The following is a 20,027-nucleotide window of genomic DNA, read 5'->3' on the forward strand; positions in this document are numbered from 1 at the left end:
AACGTTTCCCTCCGGATAGTGAGGCGAAAATATCTTCTATCCTCGGAAGAGGATACTGTACCGTGTGAAGGACCGGGTTTACAGTCACCTTAAAGTCCCCACAGATGCGAATTTTTCTCTGTTCCTCAGAGTTATTTTTCAATGCTTTTTTCATGACTGGAACGATGGGTGTTGCCCATTCGCTCCAATCTACTTTGGATAATACGCCTGCCTTTTCCAAATTCTCCAGCTCTGCCTCGACTGCCGGACGTATTGCGTATGGCACCGGTCTTGCCTTAAAAAATTTGGGAATTGCTGCATCTTCCACTTTTATTGAGGCGGTGATGCCTTTCAAGGTTCCTAGTTTCTCTTGAAACACTTCTTTGGCGTTGGCCAAGATGTCTTTTAATCGTTCAGGTATGATGTCATCATTGTTTTTTTCCTTACTGGTCACCGTCAGTGCCTGAATGGAGTGCCAGTCTAAACGTATCTTCCTTATCCATTCACGTCCCAACAACGGTGGACCACCATCTTGTAGAATGCATAAATACAACTTTTGTATTTCTTTGCCGTTGTATACCACAGGCACCCTTATTTTTCCTTTGGGGTAGACTTTCTGCCCCGTATATGTTTTTAAGATAATGGATGTGTCTTTTAGAGGTATATGCGAAAATAGCCTCTCGTAATCTCGTCGATTTATCACGGTTAGAGCTGATCCTGTATCTAGCTCCATTTTAACTGGGGACCCTGCTATTGTGAGGGTAACCCAAATGGTTTGGTAATCTTCATTGGCAATTACATTGTGTAATTTGAGAGAGCTTAGTCTCTTGTTCCCAGAGTCGCTATCACTCTTCTGGTCTTTGGAGCTACTGTCCGTCATCATTTGTACCTTTCTGTGCTTTTCCTTATTGATTCTTTTCCCGTTAGTGGATTTTTTATTTTCAGATCGGCATACACGTGGAATGTGTCCTATCTTTCCGCATCGCTTGCATGCTTTTTCTTTGAACCAGCAATCCCTCTGGTCATGGTTGGATCTGCCGCATCGATAACATTTCTTGAAACCCCGTGTCATTTCATGGGTGCCGAAGCCCTGTGGCCTTTGCTTTATCTTTGCCACTCCTATTGCACTGAAAGCCTTGTCCAGTGTTAAATCTTTTCTAGAAGATACCTTCTTTTGTGTTTCTACACTTAGGGGATCGCAGATGAATTTGTCTTGCAGAGAATCTGCCAGTCCTGCCTCGAATTGGCAGTGTAGGGTATCAACAATCTCTTCAAAATTCTTGTCCATCGGTTCGGCTGGAGTGATTAAGTTGCGTAACAGCTTGTATGTTTCTGCGCCCATTAGATCCAGAAGAACTGAAGCTTTTTTTTCATCTTCTATTCCATTTGCGGTGCAAAACACCTCCACTCTTTCTACATATGTGGTCCAATCCTCTATCTTGTTATCAAAAGCATCAATATTGCCAGACTTAGGCATTTCAAAAAAAAGATATGGCGCTTCCCGCGCTTTTTTTCTCTCTGTAGCAACGATATGGCGCTTCCCCGCCGCTGCTACCGATAACAACGCTGTTTTACTGTGGTTTCCGTTTATTCACTGTTGGAGACTCGTTCCCGACGGAGGTCTAAATGCTGACCTGCTTGCCGCGCCGGCCGTCTCCCGAGTGCACCCTCCCAGTCCGTTATTGCTTGCCTCCGATTTCGCTGCTTGTCTCAGCTGTAGAGCCCACCGCTGGAGCCCCAGCCTGACGCCCAGGAAGGATTAGCGCAGTACCTGCCACCAGCTTGGCCAGCTGGTGAAACCACAGTTTCTATTACTTCCTTGAGTCTTCTGGATGCTGGAGGAATCGATGTCCTTGAGTGCTGCCGAATTGCAGGTAAGTCCGTTTCCACTTCGTCGCCACTGTAGTGTCCGTGTGTAGATAAAGACACTGAAGACAGGAGTTGGTTCATAGGTATTTACTAAGCAAGTCTGGGGGGTGGTCTAAAGGATATACACAATACACAGGCTTATATAGCCCAAGTGGCAATTACTGGCATTACGCACACCTGGGGCTCTTAAAGGCACATACACCACCATTGCTCTTAAAGGCACATACACCACAAGTGGGATTAGTTTGGGATTGATCCAGGGCTTTGGGGAGAGAGTGGGGCAGTGGAATTAGTTTGGGATTGATACAGGGCTATGGGGAGAGAGCGGGGCAGTGGAATTAGTTTGGGATTGATACAGGGCTGTGGAGAGAGAGCGGGGCAGTGGGATTAGTTTGGGATTGATACAGGGCTATGGGGAGAGAGTGGGGCAGTGGAATTAGTTTGGGATTGATACAGGGCTGTGGAGAGAGAGCGGGGCAGTGGGATTAGTTTGGGATTGATACAGGGCTATGGGGAGAGAGCGGGGCAGTGGGATTAGTTTGGGATTGATACAGGGCTATGGGGACCATGTGGGGCAGTCAGGTTAGTTTGGGATTGATACAGGGCTATGGGGAGAGAGCGGGGCAGTGGGATTAGTTTGGAGATTGATACAGGGCTATTCGGGTAGAGCGGGCCAGTGGGATTAGTTTGGGATTGATACAGGGCTATGGAGAGAGAGCGGGGCAGTGGGGTTAGTTTGGCATTTATACAGGGCTATGGGAAGAGAGTAGATCAGTGGGATTAGTTTTGGACAGTGACGGCTGATTTACCATTTTGGACAGGTGTGGCCTACACTGCCTAACCAAGCCAGCTTGTTCCCATGGCAATGGGGCCTTGGCACAGTCCTCCCAGCAATCTGCCTGACACTTTTTGCGTAGTCTTTGTGATGAAATGCCAACAAAAAAGACAGGGCTGAAGTGGGAATTGCCTGACCATCGTGAGCCGGAACGCTCAGCCGCTGAGTCGAGGACATGACTACGACCCCTGCACTGGAAGTCTCGGAGAGGCAGGTTTGGATTGCTGCATCGGAGAGAGAGAGCTGGCACTGATTTGATGGGCTGAACGGCCTCCCGCTGCGCTGCGAACCTCGGGGGTTCAGAGACACCTGAGCCAACAAACTCATCTGATTGGCGGTCCGACAGAAAACCGCTCCCACCGCACGTGCTCAAAAGTTTCTACCCCCATCGCAGGCAGAAGAGTCTCTGATCTTCAAATGTAATTCACTGCCTGAAGTGTTGTGAGGCATTTTAACGTGGTAAGGAACCATATAATTGCAGATGTTATCAATAAACCGGAAACCTGCCCCAACAGTAGATCATCTTAAAGGTGTCAGCCGGTAGCACACTTGCCTCTGAGTCAGAAGGTCGAGGGTTCAAGTCCCACTCCAGAGACTTGAGCCCATAATCCAGGCTGACACTCCCAGTGCAATGCTGAGGGAGTGCTGCACTGTCAGAGGTGCCATCTTTTGGGTGAAACGTTAAACCGAGGTCCCATCTGCCCTCTTAGGTGAATGTAAAAGATCCTACGGCTGCTATTGGAAGAAGAGCAGGAGGAGTTCTCCCCAGTGTCCTGGGGACAATATTTATCCCTCAATCAACATCACTAAATACAGATTATCTGGTCATTTTCACATTGCTGTTTTTGGAAGCTTGCAAATTGGCTGCTGCGTTTCCCACATTACGACAGTGACTCCATTTCAAAAGTACTTCATTGGCTGTAAAGCGCTTTGGGACATCCTGAGGCCTCCAGCCCTACAACACCCCCGTCTCCGAGATATCTGCACTTCTCCAATTCTGCCCTCTGGAGGATCCCAGATTTCAATCGCTCCACCGTTGGCGGCCTTGTCTTCAGCTGCCTGGGCCCCAAGCTCTGGAATTCCCTCCCTAAACCTCTCCAGCGCTCCATGCTCCTTAATACCTCCCTCTTTGACCAAGCTTTTGGTTATCTGCCCTAATATCTCCTTATGTGGCTTGGTGTCAAATTTTAATTGAAAGCGCTTCTGGGACATTTTAGTACGTTGAAGGGGCGACATAAATGTAAGTGGTTAAGTATTGACAACAGTCCTACTGCAGATTTCAGCCAGCATTCACTGACCAGGGTCGGCCACGAGAGATACAAAAGTGTGCTCGTTAAGTTTGTGTGGATTCTAGCCCCACCTGATGTTGGAGATCCAGTACGGCAACTCAATCCCACTTGGGGACCTAGTATGTTGGTTAGACATAATTATTTTTTATTGTTGGTCCCACACTCACGTCAGAGATGTTTAGAAAGAACAATCTTTTATTTATACAGCACCATACCACGTTCAGGATGTCCCACCAACACCTTAAACATTCACTCCCTCCACCACCGGCGCACACTGGCTGCAGTGTGTACCATCTACAAGATGCACTGCAGCAACTCACCAAGGCTTCTTCGGCAGCATCTCCCAAATCCATGGCCTCTACCAGCTCGAAGGACAAGGGCAGCAGGCGCATGGGAACACCAGCACCTCCAAGTTCCCCTCCAAGTCACACACCATCCTGACTTGGAAATATATCGCCGTCCCTTCATATAGTCGCTGGGTCAAAATCCTACAACTCCCTGCCCAACTGCAGCTGGACTAGAAAGCAGCTCACCACCACCACCTTCAAGCCTAACTAGGCATGGGCAATAAATGCAGGTCTTGGCAGTGACACCCACATCCCATGAACAAATTAAAAAATGCACTTCATAACCAATGAATTACTTCTGAAATGTAGTCACTGTTGTCAGAAACATGGCAGCCCATCAAGAGCCTACAAACAGCAATGTGATAATGGCCAGATCATCTTATGATGTTGGCTGATGGATAACAATTGGTCAGAGGGAAGAACTCCCCTGCTCTTCTTCCAAAAAGTGCCACAGGATCTTTTACATCCACCCGAGGGGCCAGAAGTGGCCTCGGTTTAACTTCTCATCCGAAAGATGGCACCTCCGACAGTGCAGCACTGGGAGTGTCAGCCTGGCTTTTGTACTCAAGCTTTCTATAGTGGGATTTGAACCTACGACCTTCCGACTCAGGCTAGAGCGCTGTCCACTGAGCCACGGCCAAGACCGAAAGCCATTTAAGGGGCCTTCAGAGATGCAATTCCTCAGGTAACTAATCCTGCAGGTTAACAAGCCATCGACAGCACAGAAACAGGCTATTCAGTCCAACTAGTCCATGCTCCACACGAGCCTCCTCCCACCCTTCATCTCACCCAAACAGCATATCCTTCCTCCCTCATGCTTAGAGCTCCCCCTTAAATGCAGCTACACCATTCGCCTCAACCACTCCGTGATAGCGAGATCCACATTCTCACCACTCTCTGGGCAAAGAAGTTTCTCCTGAATTCACCATTGGAGTCATTAGTTAGTTACTACCTTGTAGTTACAGGCCCCGAGTTCTGGTCTTGCCCACAAGTGGAAACATCTCTATCTAACCCAGTCATAATTTTAAACACCCTCAGCCTTCTCTTTCCTAGAGAAGGCAACCCAAACAGGTCAATCTTTCCTAATAAGCCAAATCTCAGTTCTGGCATCATCCTAGTAAATGTTTTTTGCACCCTCGCTAGTGCCACTATCATTTTTAGAATATGGACATCTACCCCATGTAGACTTATTATCCCAGTCAGTTATAGAGGACTAAAGAACCTCCACTTCTAGTAATAAACTAATCCCAGCATTAAAATTTCCAGGAACATTGCAATTTCATGGGGCTCAATAATCAGTCCCACTAACCTCACTCCACAAGAGCCCCACAAACCTCCTTAACAAGGGACAAACAGCAGGCCAAGATAACTCGCTCCAGGCAAACACTTCCAAGTTGCTGTTAATAAACTAGTGAAATGGGGCACATACCCCAGTAGCCCGATATCTGGTGAAAAGTTTAAATACACTCAGCAGGCATGCCACTGGGTCAAGAATCATTAATGGAAGTAAATAAATATGGAAAACTTCCCATATTCAGAATGCAAATCCCCAGCCTTGATCAATGACCAAATGTAAGCAATAACCATTACAGATTTGCTAATTTCACCACTTTATTAATCACAAGTTGTTGCGCAGGGTTTGCTTGCGTTTCCTGTACAGGAACAAGGCGATCAAAGAAGCAGAGATCAGAGAGACAGCAGTCACAGTCAGGGCCACCATCAGGACCACCTCAGACTCCACACCTAAACAGCAATGAGAAACCAACAGTGAGTGAAGGAAATACTGAGGGGGAAATGGAAACTAGCAGTCGGCCAACTCACCACCTGGAGACCTCTCCGCCATCCGTTGCTCAACCTCATTAAGGGACTCAGCTGCCAGGTCTGTCACATCAGTGTCCAGAATGACCAGGGGTCCAAGGGAGGCCTCACCCTCCCACTTCAATTCAGCATCACTCCCTGCAATATCAAACATTCCAGTTAGAGAGAGAGGGTAAAGGGCAACCTCCAACATCTAGAGAATCAATGTCCTACCAGCTTCAGGTACAAGATCCCTCCTTCCTCTGGAATCAAATCCAAACTCCCTTGTGGCACTGCAGTTGCCCAAGTGACAACAGGCACAAACGTCATTGTTGGATACTTCCAATGGAGCCCAGCTAAACAAGAGAATCAGTTTCACAATCAGGTTGGGCATCACTTCCCCACACAACACATCCCTGAGGGAGAGAGGGGGCACTTACACATTCTGCATCTTCTGGAAAGTACAAGCTTTGCTCATGGAATCTCTCCGATCCACTGCAGCAACCTTCAGGTGACAGGAGATGAAAATCTGAGGGACACAGTCAACACAAGTCATTATATATAGTGACTCCCTCCCAACTTGGGAACTCAATGAACAGGTGGATTCAGGGGACAAGTAGCAGAATGGATAGCAAGCTGGCTAGAAACAGAGAAAAGTGGTTAATGTTAGTGATTCATAGGATCACACGATATACAGCAGAGGGATTTCAGGGGAAACTTCTTTACCCAGAGTGGTGAGAATATGGAACTCGCTACCACAGGGAGTGTTTGAGGCAAATAGTGTCGATGCATTTAAGGGGAAGCTAGATAAATACATCAGGGAGAAAGGAATAGAAGGATATGTTGGAGTTAGATGAAGAGGGGTGGGAGGACACTCGTGTGGAGCACAAGCCAGTTATGCAGAACGGCTGTAAATACTTTGCAATGGTCGGCTTCCTCTTACCAAGGAACGGTCATCTCCAAAGAAGCGGAACGCATCCAGGTCAAAGTGGAGCTTGTCCAGCTCACGCCCGTCTCTTGGCAACACGAAGGTTGAGAAGGAGTCCTCAGCTTTGCTGTCCAGGAGGCAACTGAAGAAATAATTTTTTTTTTTTTTTTTTTTTTTTTTAAAAGGGACATGGAGTGAATCAAGAGAAGCCATTGAGACAGGACTAGCTGGAGAAAGCAGAGTGCTCCTTACCCATTGTAGTCAATGATGCTGTATCTCGGGGTGGAGTCCGTGTCTGGGCTCAACGTAGCGACACAGCGATCAATGTAGAGCTTCAGGGGCATGTGGTTGGTCATTGAAACAGAGGCCTCAATGTGAATCAGGTCACCCAGGTAGTAGACAGTCGAGGTGCGCTCTGTGAGCCAGTCGTCTGAAGTACAAGAGGGACAAGGGTTGGAGACTGGGTACAACTGCCAGTGGGTGACTACAGGAAATCATTCCCCATCCACCCATCACATACCGTTCATTAGGCGCAGAGAGAATGACAGAAGCCCCTCTCCAGACTTGGTGGAGCTGAACGGGATCCAGGTGGGCTTGATCGGGTTACTGCTCACATTGCCCTTCCTGGAAAGACAACGGAGCCATTTTAGGACAAGGTCAGAGAACTACACCAGCTATAGACGTTATTTGCGACAGTGTAAAGAATCTTACCTAAAATAGTGGCACTCAATGGGAACGACAGCTCCATTAGTTCTCACAATGACAGATCCATGGGCCTTGGGGGTGTGGTTCAGGTGGGTGGCGTAGACCAGGAAATCTCCAGACATCTGAAAGACATCAGGTTCAGAAATGGACAACATTCTACTCAGGTGGTTGGAAGTTGTGCAGCCTCAGTAGCTAATGCAAGGAGGGGGATTGCAAGCACAAGACAATTAAACAGAATAAAGATTCAATGAAAGGACAGCTTCACTTCAATAAAAGGAGCCAGAGGTTGATAATTTAGAGCAATGAAAAGAACAAGATTAAATCCTCATTTAATCGAGGCTCCCCTGTATTCTACACGAAGTGGGAGATAAAAAGCTGAATATTGTAGATAACTGAACCATTAAACCGAATTCCCAGTGACCAGAAAATCCACAAGACAGGATGTAAGGAAGGAAAAGTTTGAAGAACTAAGTGAAGGCTCAAGGCCAATAGGGCTGAGATCACAAGGTTGGAGACTAAGGAAGACAAGTTAAAGCAAAGGACAATGCATAATTCAACACAAGTCTGAGGATTTAAAAGCAAGAGACAGGAATCTCAACATCAATGACATTTCACCAAGAGTAGGAATGAAGAATTGGGTCTAATCCATACTCCAAGCTTAGAGCAAGAGTTGAGGAATCACATTACCTTCACTCTGCTGCCACACTCATGCAGCCCATAATCAAAGAGGACGGTGTGGTTCTGAGAGTAGATCCCAGTTGGCCGACAACCTGCCGTCCCCAGGGTCAGGTCAGCAGCTTTAATCAGGTGCCTGGTTCCAAATAAATCCATCTGTACCCTGACCAGCAGGTTGTGCTCTCCACACTGCACCCTCACAGTCTGCAGTGGAGACACACTGCGCCCCTCAGACACACTGAAACCGGAGCCAAAGGGAGACCCAGGAGAAAGGACTCGCTGAGGCCCAGGGGTGGCTTTTACTCTTCTCCATGGAAACCGCTGGCCCCCAAACTGTTGCCAAATATCAGAGGAACAAACAGCTCCAACGAACACCAGCACTGGGAGCAAACCCCTCACTACAAAATCCCCCATGATACTAAACAACTCAACTATCCCTGCACCCCTCAACAAGCACCTTTTATACACACAACCTGAGTCAATTAACCCCAAGCTCCACAATTTCTACCCAATGACAGAACTCATGTATTTATTGCCAGGAGGGCCTATTTTAATTCAACCAATCGGAGTGACTCTCTTTTGATTGGGTGGTTAAACAAATCAACTGTCACTTCCGTGACCGGTGGGCGCCGCGGGGACTGGAGTGCATAATTGGGCTGGAAAACCAAATTTTAATTTGATTTCTTAGGGTTCGGTTGAAGTTTTAACGGTTTATTTACAGTTTTGTCAAAATTATTTGGTTCTTTAAAAAGAGGAACAAATCATCTGTAACCAAATTCTGATTTGATTTGTTAACATTTATTTAAAGTTCTATTAGTTACAGCTTATTTGTTTATTTTTTTGATTGGTGCTACCAAAAGAGGAACAAATTAATTTAAAATTTGGTTGCTCTTTTTGATTAAAGCAATTGACTGTAACTTAAGAAAACATTCGACCAATAGGGGTGCTCTTTTGATTAAACTAATCAACTGTAAATTAATAAAACTTTAAATAAAACTTGACAAAAAAAGAAAAAAAAGAATAATAAAAAAAGGAAAAAAAAGACAGAACTGATGGATTTATTGCCAGGAGGGCCGATTACAATTTGGTCAATCACCCCCACCTGAAAGAGTCACACAAGGGCACATTTTGATGGGCACCATTAATACAGTAGTCATCCACTTTGGATCTAAAAAGGATAGATCAGCGTACTTTCCCAATGGTGAAAAGCTCGGAATTTACAATGTTAAGGTGTGATTTGATTGACGTTTTCAAGATATTAAGGGGAACCGATAGGGTACACAGAGACAAACTATTTCCGCTGGTTGGGAGTTCAGGACAAGGGGACATGGCCTAAAAATTAGAGCCAGATCTTTCAGAAGTGAAATTAGGAAACACTTCTACACACAAAGGGTGGGAGAGGTTTGGAACTCTCTTCCGCTAACGGCAGTTGTTGCTGGGTCAATTGTTAATTTTAAATCTGAGATTGATAGATTTTTGATAACCAAAGGTATTAAGGGATATGGGCCAAAGGCGGGTATAAGGAGTTAGGTCCCATATCACCCATGATCTCATTGAATGGAGCGACAGGCTCGAGGGGCTGAATGGCCTCCTCCTGTTCCGATGTTCCTATGTCTAATGTGGATTTTTAAAAATTGAGCCATAAAATGACATGGGTTGTCCCGGTGTCATCAACAGAGGAACGAATTTACACCTGGCCTCCCTCTTTATGGTGGCACAACTGACAAAGGAACTCAAACACAGAATGTTCTTTCGACAAAACAACAGGAAACTCATAAAAGTAAATCATTATATTATGACTCGTGTCAATAAGACTCTCCATTCCCTGCGGTGCCCACTGGTCACGGGCGGCCTCGAGTGTACCAGTGGGCATTGCCCGCTCCCTCTCCAGGGAGCCTGGCACGCACACACTTGGAGTCCAATGGGTTTTCCAGAAGCTTCTACAAATGGCTGGATGCGGACGGGATCATTGCCTCATTGTACCGGATCGAAAAGTTGGACCTTAATCAGTTGATATGCACTGTGGGACATTAGTTTGGACAGACACTTTGTTCTTGTTAGTGGTGTCCTGTCTCTTGTGGGGAGGACCTCTTATAGATGATCGGTATGGGACTGAGCTTCACCCATTGCCCCTAACTCGTAGTCTGTAAAACAGGACAAGCTCCCCCGTCCCTGCTGATAACAGAAAGGACATCACGAGGGAGAAACAGTCTATCCAATTAAAACCCCAAAATAGAGGCAAAGTCACTCTAAGTACAATTGTCTAGTTTCATACAGACTGATCAAGGATGTGATGGGAAATGGAGACTGTCACACTGGAACAACACCAACTTGTCATCATATCGCACCTTTAATGCAGAAGAACATCCCAAGGTGCCAATGGTGGAGTGAAGGAAGGGGAGGATCCAGAAATGGCCAGAGCTGTGGGAACATGAGATCTGAGGGAGGTGGTTAATAGGGTGTGATCCTCTGAGGTTGGGATTTGGGACCTTGTTTGCGCAGAGCAGAGGGAGCTTTACTCTGTATCTAACACGCGCTGTACCTGCCCTGTGAGTGTTTGATGGGACAGTGAAGAGGGAGCTTTACTCTGTATCTAACCCGTGCTGTACCTGCCCTGTGAGTGTTTGATGGGACAGTGTAGAGGGAGCTTTACTCTGTATCTAACCCCGTGCTGTACCTGCCCTGGGAGTGTTTGATGGGACAGTGTAGAGGGAGCTTTACTCTGTATCTAACCCGGCTGTAACCTGTATCTAACTTATGCTGTATCTGCCCTGGGAGTGTTGGATAAGACAGTGTAGAGGGAGCTTTAATCTTTTTCTAACCCGTGCTGTACCTGCCAAGGAAGTGTTTGATGCGACAGTTTAAAGGGAGCTCTACTCTGTATCTAACCCATGCTGTACCTGCCCTGGGAGTGTTTGATGGGACATTGTAAAGGGAGCTCTACTCTGTATCTAACCTATGCTGTACCTGCCCTGGGAGTGTTTGATGGGACTGTGTAGAGGGAGCTTTACTCTTGTAGGGGGTGGTGGTGTGGGGTGGCGCGTACGCCCAGTCAGTTATGCCTCTGACTGTTTGTGAGCGGTTTGAATCGCTCCCACGCCCCTGGGTTCTAGACACCGGACTTAGGTACAGGCGGCGATACAGAAAAGACTCGAGTACACAGGTGGTTTGGATGTGAGAAAACCAAGATTTTTATTGAAACAGAAATTAACACAATCTTATGAGAAGTTACTAGTATAAAATTACAGGCAAATACGAAATAACTATACTTATACAGGGAATGGGGAACACATGGCACATCGAGGGAAAACAGCTATCTTAACAATCCCCTTATCCTTATCCCACCCCTTATACCTAACTAGATTAAGCTATGAGGGGCCAGAATTCATGCTCACCAATCCAAAGATAAAAGCCAACTGTTGACGAGTGTGAATTTTGAAGTCTGGTTTCTGGTCCTTCTAGGTACCCCGTCGCCACGTGGTCTTCAGGGGTGCGGTGCTGGGTCAGCTACTGCGACACACCTTCTCCCCTCCACGACCGTCGTCGTCTCGTCTCGATGGGTTGTCCTCTTCTTCTCCCTCGGGCGGTCGTCGACGGTAACGTTATATTTACCGGACAGTCACCAGTCGTTACCGTTTAGATTTTACTAGCCATGCACCAACGCCTGTATATTCGTTGTGGCGTAGACACCTGCGTTATCGCATTGTTCAACAAGATGTTTGTCTTCACCGTCCTCAAGGACTTTCTTCCCCAAGCGTCAGCTTATAACTAGGCGCTTGGTTTACTTATCGCTATGTTTTTCGCTGCCCTGCTCTGCCCTTATCGAGTTATCATCATCTTCTTCGTCTCCAATCGTCTCGTCTCGTCGGACTACTATACGAGTCCTGGGCTACCTGCTCAACTTCGTCTCGCCCCTTTCTGCGGCCTGGGCGTCCTGGATGGCTGTGGACTTGGGCCTCGCTCCCCTTCCTAACAGTTGGTATGGTGTTACTGGCTACTGAAAATCTGCTCCGGGGAGAGAACCCGCCATGAGGCCAGGGCACGAGTACAAGTGGCAGCCCAAGAGGCCGGAGCCACGAGAGCAGAGTCAAGGGCAAGAGCAAGAGAGCAAGAGAGAGATTGCTACCCGGGGCCTTCAGTTATACTCCTCACGATAACCCTTATCTGCGCGCCAAATCAGGTTAGTTCTTTGTCCCAATCTTGGCGGGCTAGTTTAAATAATTGTAGCAATCTAAACAAACTGTTTTTAGATGGCCGGTAATCGCACCTACTGGCCCGATTTCTGAGTTGTTTTGTTATTAATACATCTTAATTGGCCTGACCAGCCTCGATGGCTTCCCTAAGCTGTTTCCGATTATTTATGCAAACAACTTGATGGCCTTAAGTATAGGCCTAACTGGTTTTGGTCTGCCTGCGATTTGGCTTAAAGCATAATTCAAAGTCCTGTCTGCTTTTTAAAATACAAAAGTCTCTCTTCACAGAAACTGCAGCTTTGGTTTCGATTTCCCAAAAGCTGCTTGTGCCACAGAGTCCAAGCTTTTTAAATCTTGCAGGCTTTTGGCCACGAGGTGCGGACACCATCTTTGGGTACGCTTTTTAAAATGTCCACGCAGGGTCCCTTTTATTAATAATAATCTTGGGGAAATGTGGAAGTTTTGCGAATCTTACACTCTGTATCTAACCTGTGCTGTAGCTGCCCTGGGAGTGTTTGATGGGACAGTGTAGAGGGAGCTTTACTCTGTATCTGACCCGTGCTGTAGCTGCCCTGGGAGTGTTTGATGGGACAGTGTCGAGGGAGCTTTACTCTGCATCTAACTCGTGCTGTAACCTGTATCTAACTCGTGCTGCAACCTGTATCCAACTCATGCTGTATCCTGCACTGGGAGTGTTTGATGGGACAGTGTAGAGGGTGCTTTACTTTGTATCTAAACCCCGACCCCACTGAGCCCTCTATTTCATTCTCCCTCATCTATGCTACCAGCCTCCCTTACAAATGAACAGGAGGAGTCCATGCAGGCCCATGAGCCTGTTCCGCCATTCAATTCGATCATGGTCGATCTGTATCTCAACTCCAAATGTATCTACTTCAACCACTCCATTTCCACATACTGTGTAAAGAATGTCCTCCTAAATTCTTAATTTGATCTGTTAATGGCCATCTTATATTCCTACCCCTTTATCCTCACCATCTGGTTGCAGTGGTGCCTTGTTACACCGCCCAATGTTCAACTAAGCAAAGCATTCAACTCACGTAAATCAGACAAAAACCTGACAGAGTCAAAGGAGGAGACATTAGGACAGGTAAATGCCTGGACACTGATGTAGGTTTGAAGCAATGTATTAGGAGGAGAGGTTGAGGGGTTTAGGGAGAGAATGTCTGAGCTGAGGTGCCAGATGTCTGAAGGCACGGCCACCAACAGGGGGTGATGGGAGGTGGGGTGGGCGAAGGATTTTGGGCGGGTGGGGGAAATGCACCAGAGGCCAGAGTGCAATGAAAAGATAATTGATCCTTTACCAATCCCCTCAGCACTGTTTGATTCCACTACCCACCCATGTGTGATGGTGGGTGGTAGGTTACATCACTATATTCAAAAAGGCAATTGTAACTAACCTTTAAGGGATGTTAAATGTGGAACAGAGCCAGCAGAGTGACAGTACCAGGCCAAGACACACCTACCGCCAGTGGACAAGGAGCAAGATGGCCAATTAAGGAGATGCTGCTTTGGTCTAGTCTCTTGACCCCGATGTGGGACTAGAACCTTCTCACAGCGGACTCCTAGCTGGGTGTCTGTAACCCCATCTACTCGCTCTAGAAAGATGGTAGAAGCTCCCCATCGCTTTCATCCCTTTACAAAGGTCACAATATTACTGCAGAGAAGCTGGGATTGTTCTCCTTAGAGCAGAGAAGGTCAAGGGAGGGGTTCAAAATGGTAAGGGTTTTGATTAAAGTAAATAAGGAGAAACGGTTTCCACTGACAGAAGGGTTAGTAAATAACGTCATTGACAAGAGAGCCAGAGGTGAGGAGACTTCTAATATAAAGAAGAAGTTGTGATCTGGAACACGCTCCCTGAAAGGGCGGAGGAAGCAGATTCAATAGTGTCTTTCAAAAATGGGAATTGGATAAATACAAAGAGGTGAAAATGGCAGGGATATGGGGAAGAGCCGGGGGGAGTGGGACTAATTGGAGAGCTCTTTCAAAGAGCTAGCACAGGCATGATGGGCCGAATGGCCTCTTTCTGTGCTGTATGATTCCAGTTGCCATCCTATTAAGGCCACAATCTTATTCCAGGTGCAAATGCCTACTTTCAACTACCGAAAACTCAGTGTGTGGTGAAATTGTCAGTCAAATATAGGCCTCCAAAACTGGTCTAGTGTCATTTAGACAACTTAGTTCAAACCACCATGACAGTGTATTTAAAATCCAGTTCAACACCAAAGACTGTAATTCAACCAAGTCACATTTCAATTTTATTGAAGCATTTTTTGACAAATAAAGCAGCTCAATTGAGGGAGAGGATTCAGTTGTGTTTCCTGGACAGTAGGAAGGCCACCAGAGAGGCGGAGATCAGGACCCCAGCTGCCAACGTCACAGCCACGACCAGAAGCAGCTCAGAACACACATCACCTGCCGAGAACGAGAAGCCAATATGGAGTCAGGAGTCACAGGACTGGAATTGGGTTTTCATGCAATCAAAACTCACCACGATAAGAACTCGAAACATCCTCACGAGTCCCAACAGCTTCACTATCCACCGAATGAACTAGGTCCAGATCTACATCCAGAACAATCAGAGGTCCAAGTGAGGCCTCACTCTCCCACACAGGCTCAGACTCTGCAACAATTAGTTCCATCCAGTTACAAAACATCCTTCTTCACCCTCAACACCACCACAACATACCAAGCTCAGATGGGACCTCCCTCCTGCGCCTGGAGTGTGGTCTTCTTCCAGATCGCAATCTCTCGCCCCTGCAGTTGCCCCCATCACAACAGGCACAAACCTCATTGGATCCTTCCAGCAGGGACAGGCCCAACTCGTTCACCAGGGACCATCTAAACAAGGAAGCAAGCCATCGGTCAGAATGCATCCATACGCCAAAAAGAGGTCCACCATTCGGGGGTAGATTCCTCTCACCGGTTGGCTGGCTTCTGGAAGGAACAGGCTTTGTTGACCGAATCCGGCCTTTGATCTGCTGCAGCGACTCTCAGGTGGCAACTGATGAAGATCTGCAGGAGACACATCCAGGAGATACTCAGCGTCAACGCTCACCGTCTTACCTTCCAACACCTGGCCAACTCTTACCAGGTCCCTGGCATCCTCAAAGAAGCGGAACGCATCCAAGTTGAACCGGAGCTTGTCCCGGTGATCTCGCAGCGACACAAAAGACGAAAGGGAGTTTTCGCCTCGGCTGTGTCAACAGGCAACTGGAAAGAGGGTGGGAAAGAGCTGCCCGATTGCCTGCCTCTCTTCCGCGGCCACGTTCGCGCCCGGGTGGCCCTGGATATGGAGTACGCGGTATCCACTGGCACGCTTGAGGCCTTCCGCGACCGGTGGACGCCGCGGATAATGGAGTGCATCATCACCCCTGGCAACCAAATTTTAATTTGATTTGTTAAGGTTCCTTTCAAATTTATGTTAATTTACAGACCTTATCGTTTGCGACCCTTTAAAAAGGGAGCACGTGGTTGACTTTTAATAGGCCGTTGCCTATGATAAAGAAAGAGGCAGAGATTGGGTTGACCTTCTCCAAAACCATCAATAGAAAGACATTGGGCGATGTCATCAACCAAAAACCAAACCAAAGTGCCCCCATTGGTTGGAGAGTTTTGGGAACCATCGGCCCAAAGTCGCCTGTAAAAGAAAGAAATAAAGACTTGTATTTATATCGTGCCTTTCACAACCTCAGGACATCCCAAAGCACTTTACAGCCAATGAGGTACTTTTTGGAGCGCAGTCACTATTGTAATGTCGGAAAGAAAGCAGCAATTTGCGCACAGCAAGCTCCCACAAACAGCAACGGGATAATGACCAGATCATCTGTTTTTAGTGATGTTGATTGAGGGATAAATATTTGCCAGGACACCTGGGGATAACTCCCCTGCTCTTCTACGAAATAGTGGCCATGGGATCTTTTACGCCCGTCTGAGAGGGAAGACGGGGCCTCACTTTAGCATTGCGGCCGAAAGACGGCACCTCCGACAGTGCAGCACTCCCTCAGTCCTGCCCTGGGGTGTCAGCCTAGATTATTATGCTCGAGTCTCTGGAGTGGGACTTAAATCCACAACCGTCTGAGTCAGAGGCAAGGGTGAGTTTGGGATCGATACAGGGTTATGGAGAGAGCAGGGCAGTGGGATTAGTTTAGGATTGATACAGGGCTATGGGGAGAGAGCGGGGCAGTGGGATTAGTTTGGGATTGATACAGGGCTATGGGGAGAGAGCGGGGCAGTGGGATTAGTTTGGGATTTATACAGGGCTATGGGGAGAGAGCGGGGCAGTGGGATTAGTTTGGGATTGATACAGGGCTATGGGGAGAGAGCGGGGCAGTGGGATTAGTTTGGGATTGATACAGGGCTATGGGGAGAGAGCGGGGCAGTGGGATTAGTTTAGGATTGATCCAGGGCTTTGGGGAGAGAGTGGGGCAGTGGGATTAGTTTGGGATTGATACAAAACTATGGGGAGAGAGCAGGGCAGTGGGATTAGTTTGGGATTGATACAGGGCTGTGGAGAGAGAGCGGGGCAGTGGGATTAGTTTGGGATTGATACAGGGCTATGGGGAGAGAGTGGGGCAGTGGAATTAGTTTGGGATTGATACAGGGCTGTGGAGAGAGAGCGGGGCAGTGGAATTAGTTTGGGATTGATACAGGTCTGTGGAGAGAGAGCGGGGCAGTGGGATTAGTTTGGGATTGATACAGGGCTATGGGGACCATGTGGGGCAGTCAGGTTAGTTTGGGATTGATACAGGGCTATGGGGAGAGAGCGGGGCAGTGGGATTAGTTTGGGATTGATACAGGGCTATGGAGAGAGAGCGGGGCAGTGGGGTTAGTTTGGCATTTATACAGGGCTATGGGAAGAGAGTAGATCAGTGGGATTAGTTTTGGACAGTGACGGCTGATTTACCATTTTGGACAGGTGTGGCCTACACTGCCTAACCAAGCCAGCTTGTTCCCATGGCAATGGGGCCTTGGCACAGTCCTCCCAGCAATCTGCCTGACACTTTTTGCGTAGTCTTTGTGATGAAATGCCAACAAAAAAGACAGGGCTGAAGTGGGAACTGCCTGACCATCGTGAGCCGGAACGCTCAGCCGCTGAGTCGAGGACATGACTACGACCCCTGCACTGGAAGTCTCGGAGAGGCAGGTTTGGATTGCTGCATCGGAGAGAGAGAGCTGGCACTGATTTGATGGGCTGAACGGCCTCCCGCTGCGCTGCGAACCTCGGGGGTTCAGAGACACCTGAGCCAACAAACTCATCTGATTGGCGGTCCGACAGAAAACCGCTCCCACCGCACGTGCTCAAAAGTTTCTACCCCCATCGCAGGCAGAAGAGTCTCTGATCTTCAAATGTAATTCACTGCCTGAAGTGTTGAGGCATTTTAACGTGGTAAGGAACCATATAATTGCAGATGTTATCAATAAACCGGAAACCTGCCCCAACAGTAGATCATCGTAAAGGTGTCAGCTAGTAGCACACTTGCCTCGGAGTCAGAAGGTCGAGGGTTCAAGTCCCACTCCAGAGACTTGAGCCCATAATCCAGGCTGACACTCCCAGTGCAATGCTGAGGGACTGCTGCACTGTCAGAGGTGCCATCTTTTGGGTGAAACGTTAAACCGAGGTCCCATCTGCCCTCTTAGGTGAATGTAAAAGATCCTACGGCTGCTATTGGAAGAAGAGCAGGAGGAGTTCTCCCCAGTGTCCTGGGGACAATATTTATCCCTCAATCAACATCACTAAATACAGATTATCTGGTCATTTTCACATTGCTGTTTTTGGAAGCTTGCAAATTGGCTGCTGCGTTTCCCACATTACGACAGTGACTCCATTTCAAAAGTACTTCATTGGCTGTAAAGCGCTTTGGGACATCCTGAGGCCTCCAGCCCTACAACACCCCCGTCTCCGAGATATCTGCACTTCTCCAATTCTGCCCTCTGGAGGATCCCAGATTTCAATCGCTCCACCGTTGGCGGCCTGGTCTTCAGCTGCCTGGGCCCCAAGCTCTGGAATTCCCTCCCTAAACCTCTCCAGCGCTCCATGCTCCTTAATACCTCCCTCTTTGACCAAGCTTTCGGTTAGCTGCCCTAATATCTCCTTATGTGGCTTGGTGTCAAATTTTAATTGAAAGCGCTTCTGGGACATTTCAGTACGTTGAAGGGGCGACATAAATGTAAGTGGTTAAGTATTGACAACAGTCCTACTGCAGATTTCAGCCAGCATTCACTGACCAGGGTCGGCCACGAGAGATACAAAAGAGTGCTCGTTAAGTTTGCGTGGATTCTAGCCCCACCTGATGTTGGAGATCCAGTACGGCAACTCAGTCCCACTTGGGGACCTAGTATGTTGGTTAGACATAATTATTTTTTATTGTAGGTCCCACACTCACGTCAGAGATGTTTAGAAAGAACAATCTTTTATTTATACAGCACCATACCATGTTCAGGATGTCCCACCAACACCTTAAACATTCATTCCCCCCACCACCGGCACACTGTGGCTGCAGTGTGTACCATCTACAAGATGCACTGCAGCAACTCACCAAGGCTTCTTCGGCAGCATCTCCCAAATCCATGACCTCTACCAGCTAGAAGGACAAGGGCAGCAGGCGCATGGGAACACCAGCACCTCCAAGTTCCCCTCCAAGTCACACACACCATCCTGACTTGGAAATATATCGCCGTCCCTTCATATAGTCGCTGGGTCAAAATCCTACAACTCCCTGCCCAACTGCAGCTGGACTAGAAAGCAGCTCACCACCACCACCACCACCTTCAAGCCTAACTAGGCATGGGCGATAAATGCAGGTCTTGGCAGTGACACCCACATCCCATGAACAAATTAAAAAATGCACTTCATAACCAATGAATTACTTCTGAAATGTAGTCACTGTTGTCAGAAACATGGCAACCCATCAAGAGCCTACAAACAGCAATGTGATAATGGCCAGATCATCTTATGATGTTGGCTGGTGGATAACAATTGGTCAGAGGGAAGAACTCCCCTGCTCTTCTTCCAAAAGTGCCATAGGATCTTTTACATCCACCCGAGGGGCCAGAAGTGGCCTCGGTTTAACTTCTCATCCGAAAGATGGCACCTCCGACAGTGCAGCACTGAGAGTGTCAGCCTGGCTTTTGTACTCAAGCTTTCTATAGTGGGATTTGAACCTACGACCTTCCGACTCAGGCTAGAGCGCTGTCCACTGAGCCACGGCCAAGACTGAAAGCCATTTAAAGGGCCTTCAGAGATGCAATTCCTCAGGTCACTAATCCTGCAGGTTAACAAGCCATCGACAACACAGAAACAGGCTATTCAGTCCAACTAGTCCATGCTCCACACGAGCCTCCTCCCACCCTTCATCTCACCCAAACAGCATATCCTTCCTCCCTCATGCT

At 47.7% G+C, this 20,027-nt stretch overlaps 3 protein-coding genes across 3 annotated transcripts in view; all 3 read right to left on the bottom strand.

Moving 5' to 3' along the window:
- The window catches only part of LOC147090551 (zona pellucida sperm-binding protein 3-like), a 32,879-nt gene extending 30,019 nt beyond the window's left edge, over nt 1–2,860 (bottom strand). The window contains exon 1 of the mRNA XM_085977005.1: nt 2,821–2,860. Within this exon, the coding sequence (XP_085833131.1) occupies nt 2,821–2,860 (40 nt within the window). The remainder of the gene's footprint in view (nt 1–2,820) is intronic.
- The window catches only part of LOC147090550 (zona pellucida sperm-binding protein 3-like), a 46,563-nt gene extending 37,703 nt beyond the window's left edge, over nt 1–8,860 (bottom strand). Inside the window, exon 1 of the mRNA XM_085977301.1 lies at nt 8,437–8,860. Coding sequence (XP_085833427.1) covers nt 8,437–8,838 — 402 coding nt within the window. The 5' untranslated portion in view covers nt 8,839–8,860. The remainder of the gene's footprint in view (nt 1–8,436) is intronic.
- LOC147090552 (zona pellucida sperm-binding protein 3-like) lies at nt 5,911–7,937 on the bottom strand. The gene is made up of 7 exons (XM_085977303.1): nt 7,756–7,937; nt 7,565–7,668; nt 7,297–7,474; nt 7,060–7,186; nt 6,351–6,645; nt 6,141–6,275; nt 5,911–6,062 (listed from the first exon to the last, which is right to left on the bottom strand). Exons 1-5 carry the CDS (start codon nt 7,902–7,904, stop codon nt 6,553–6,555), a joined length of 651 nt encoding a protein of 216 aa, XP_085833429.1. The 5' UTR covers nt 7,905–7,937; the 3' UTR covers nt 5,911–6,062; nt 6,141–6,275; nt 6,351–6,552.
- Nucleotides 8,861–20,027: the final 11,167 nt, after the last annotated feature.

Source organism: Somniosus microcephalus, unplaced genomic scaffold (assembly GCF_052327205.1).
Source record: "Somniosus microcephalus isolate GS21.2 unplaced genomic scaffold, FLI_Smic_1.0 unresolved_chr4, whole genome shotgun sequence".
NCBI lineage: Eukaryota > Metazoa > Chordata > Chondrichthyes > Squaliformes > Somniosidae > Somniosus > Somniosus microcephalus.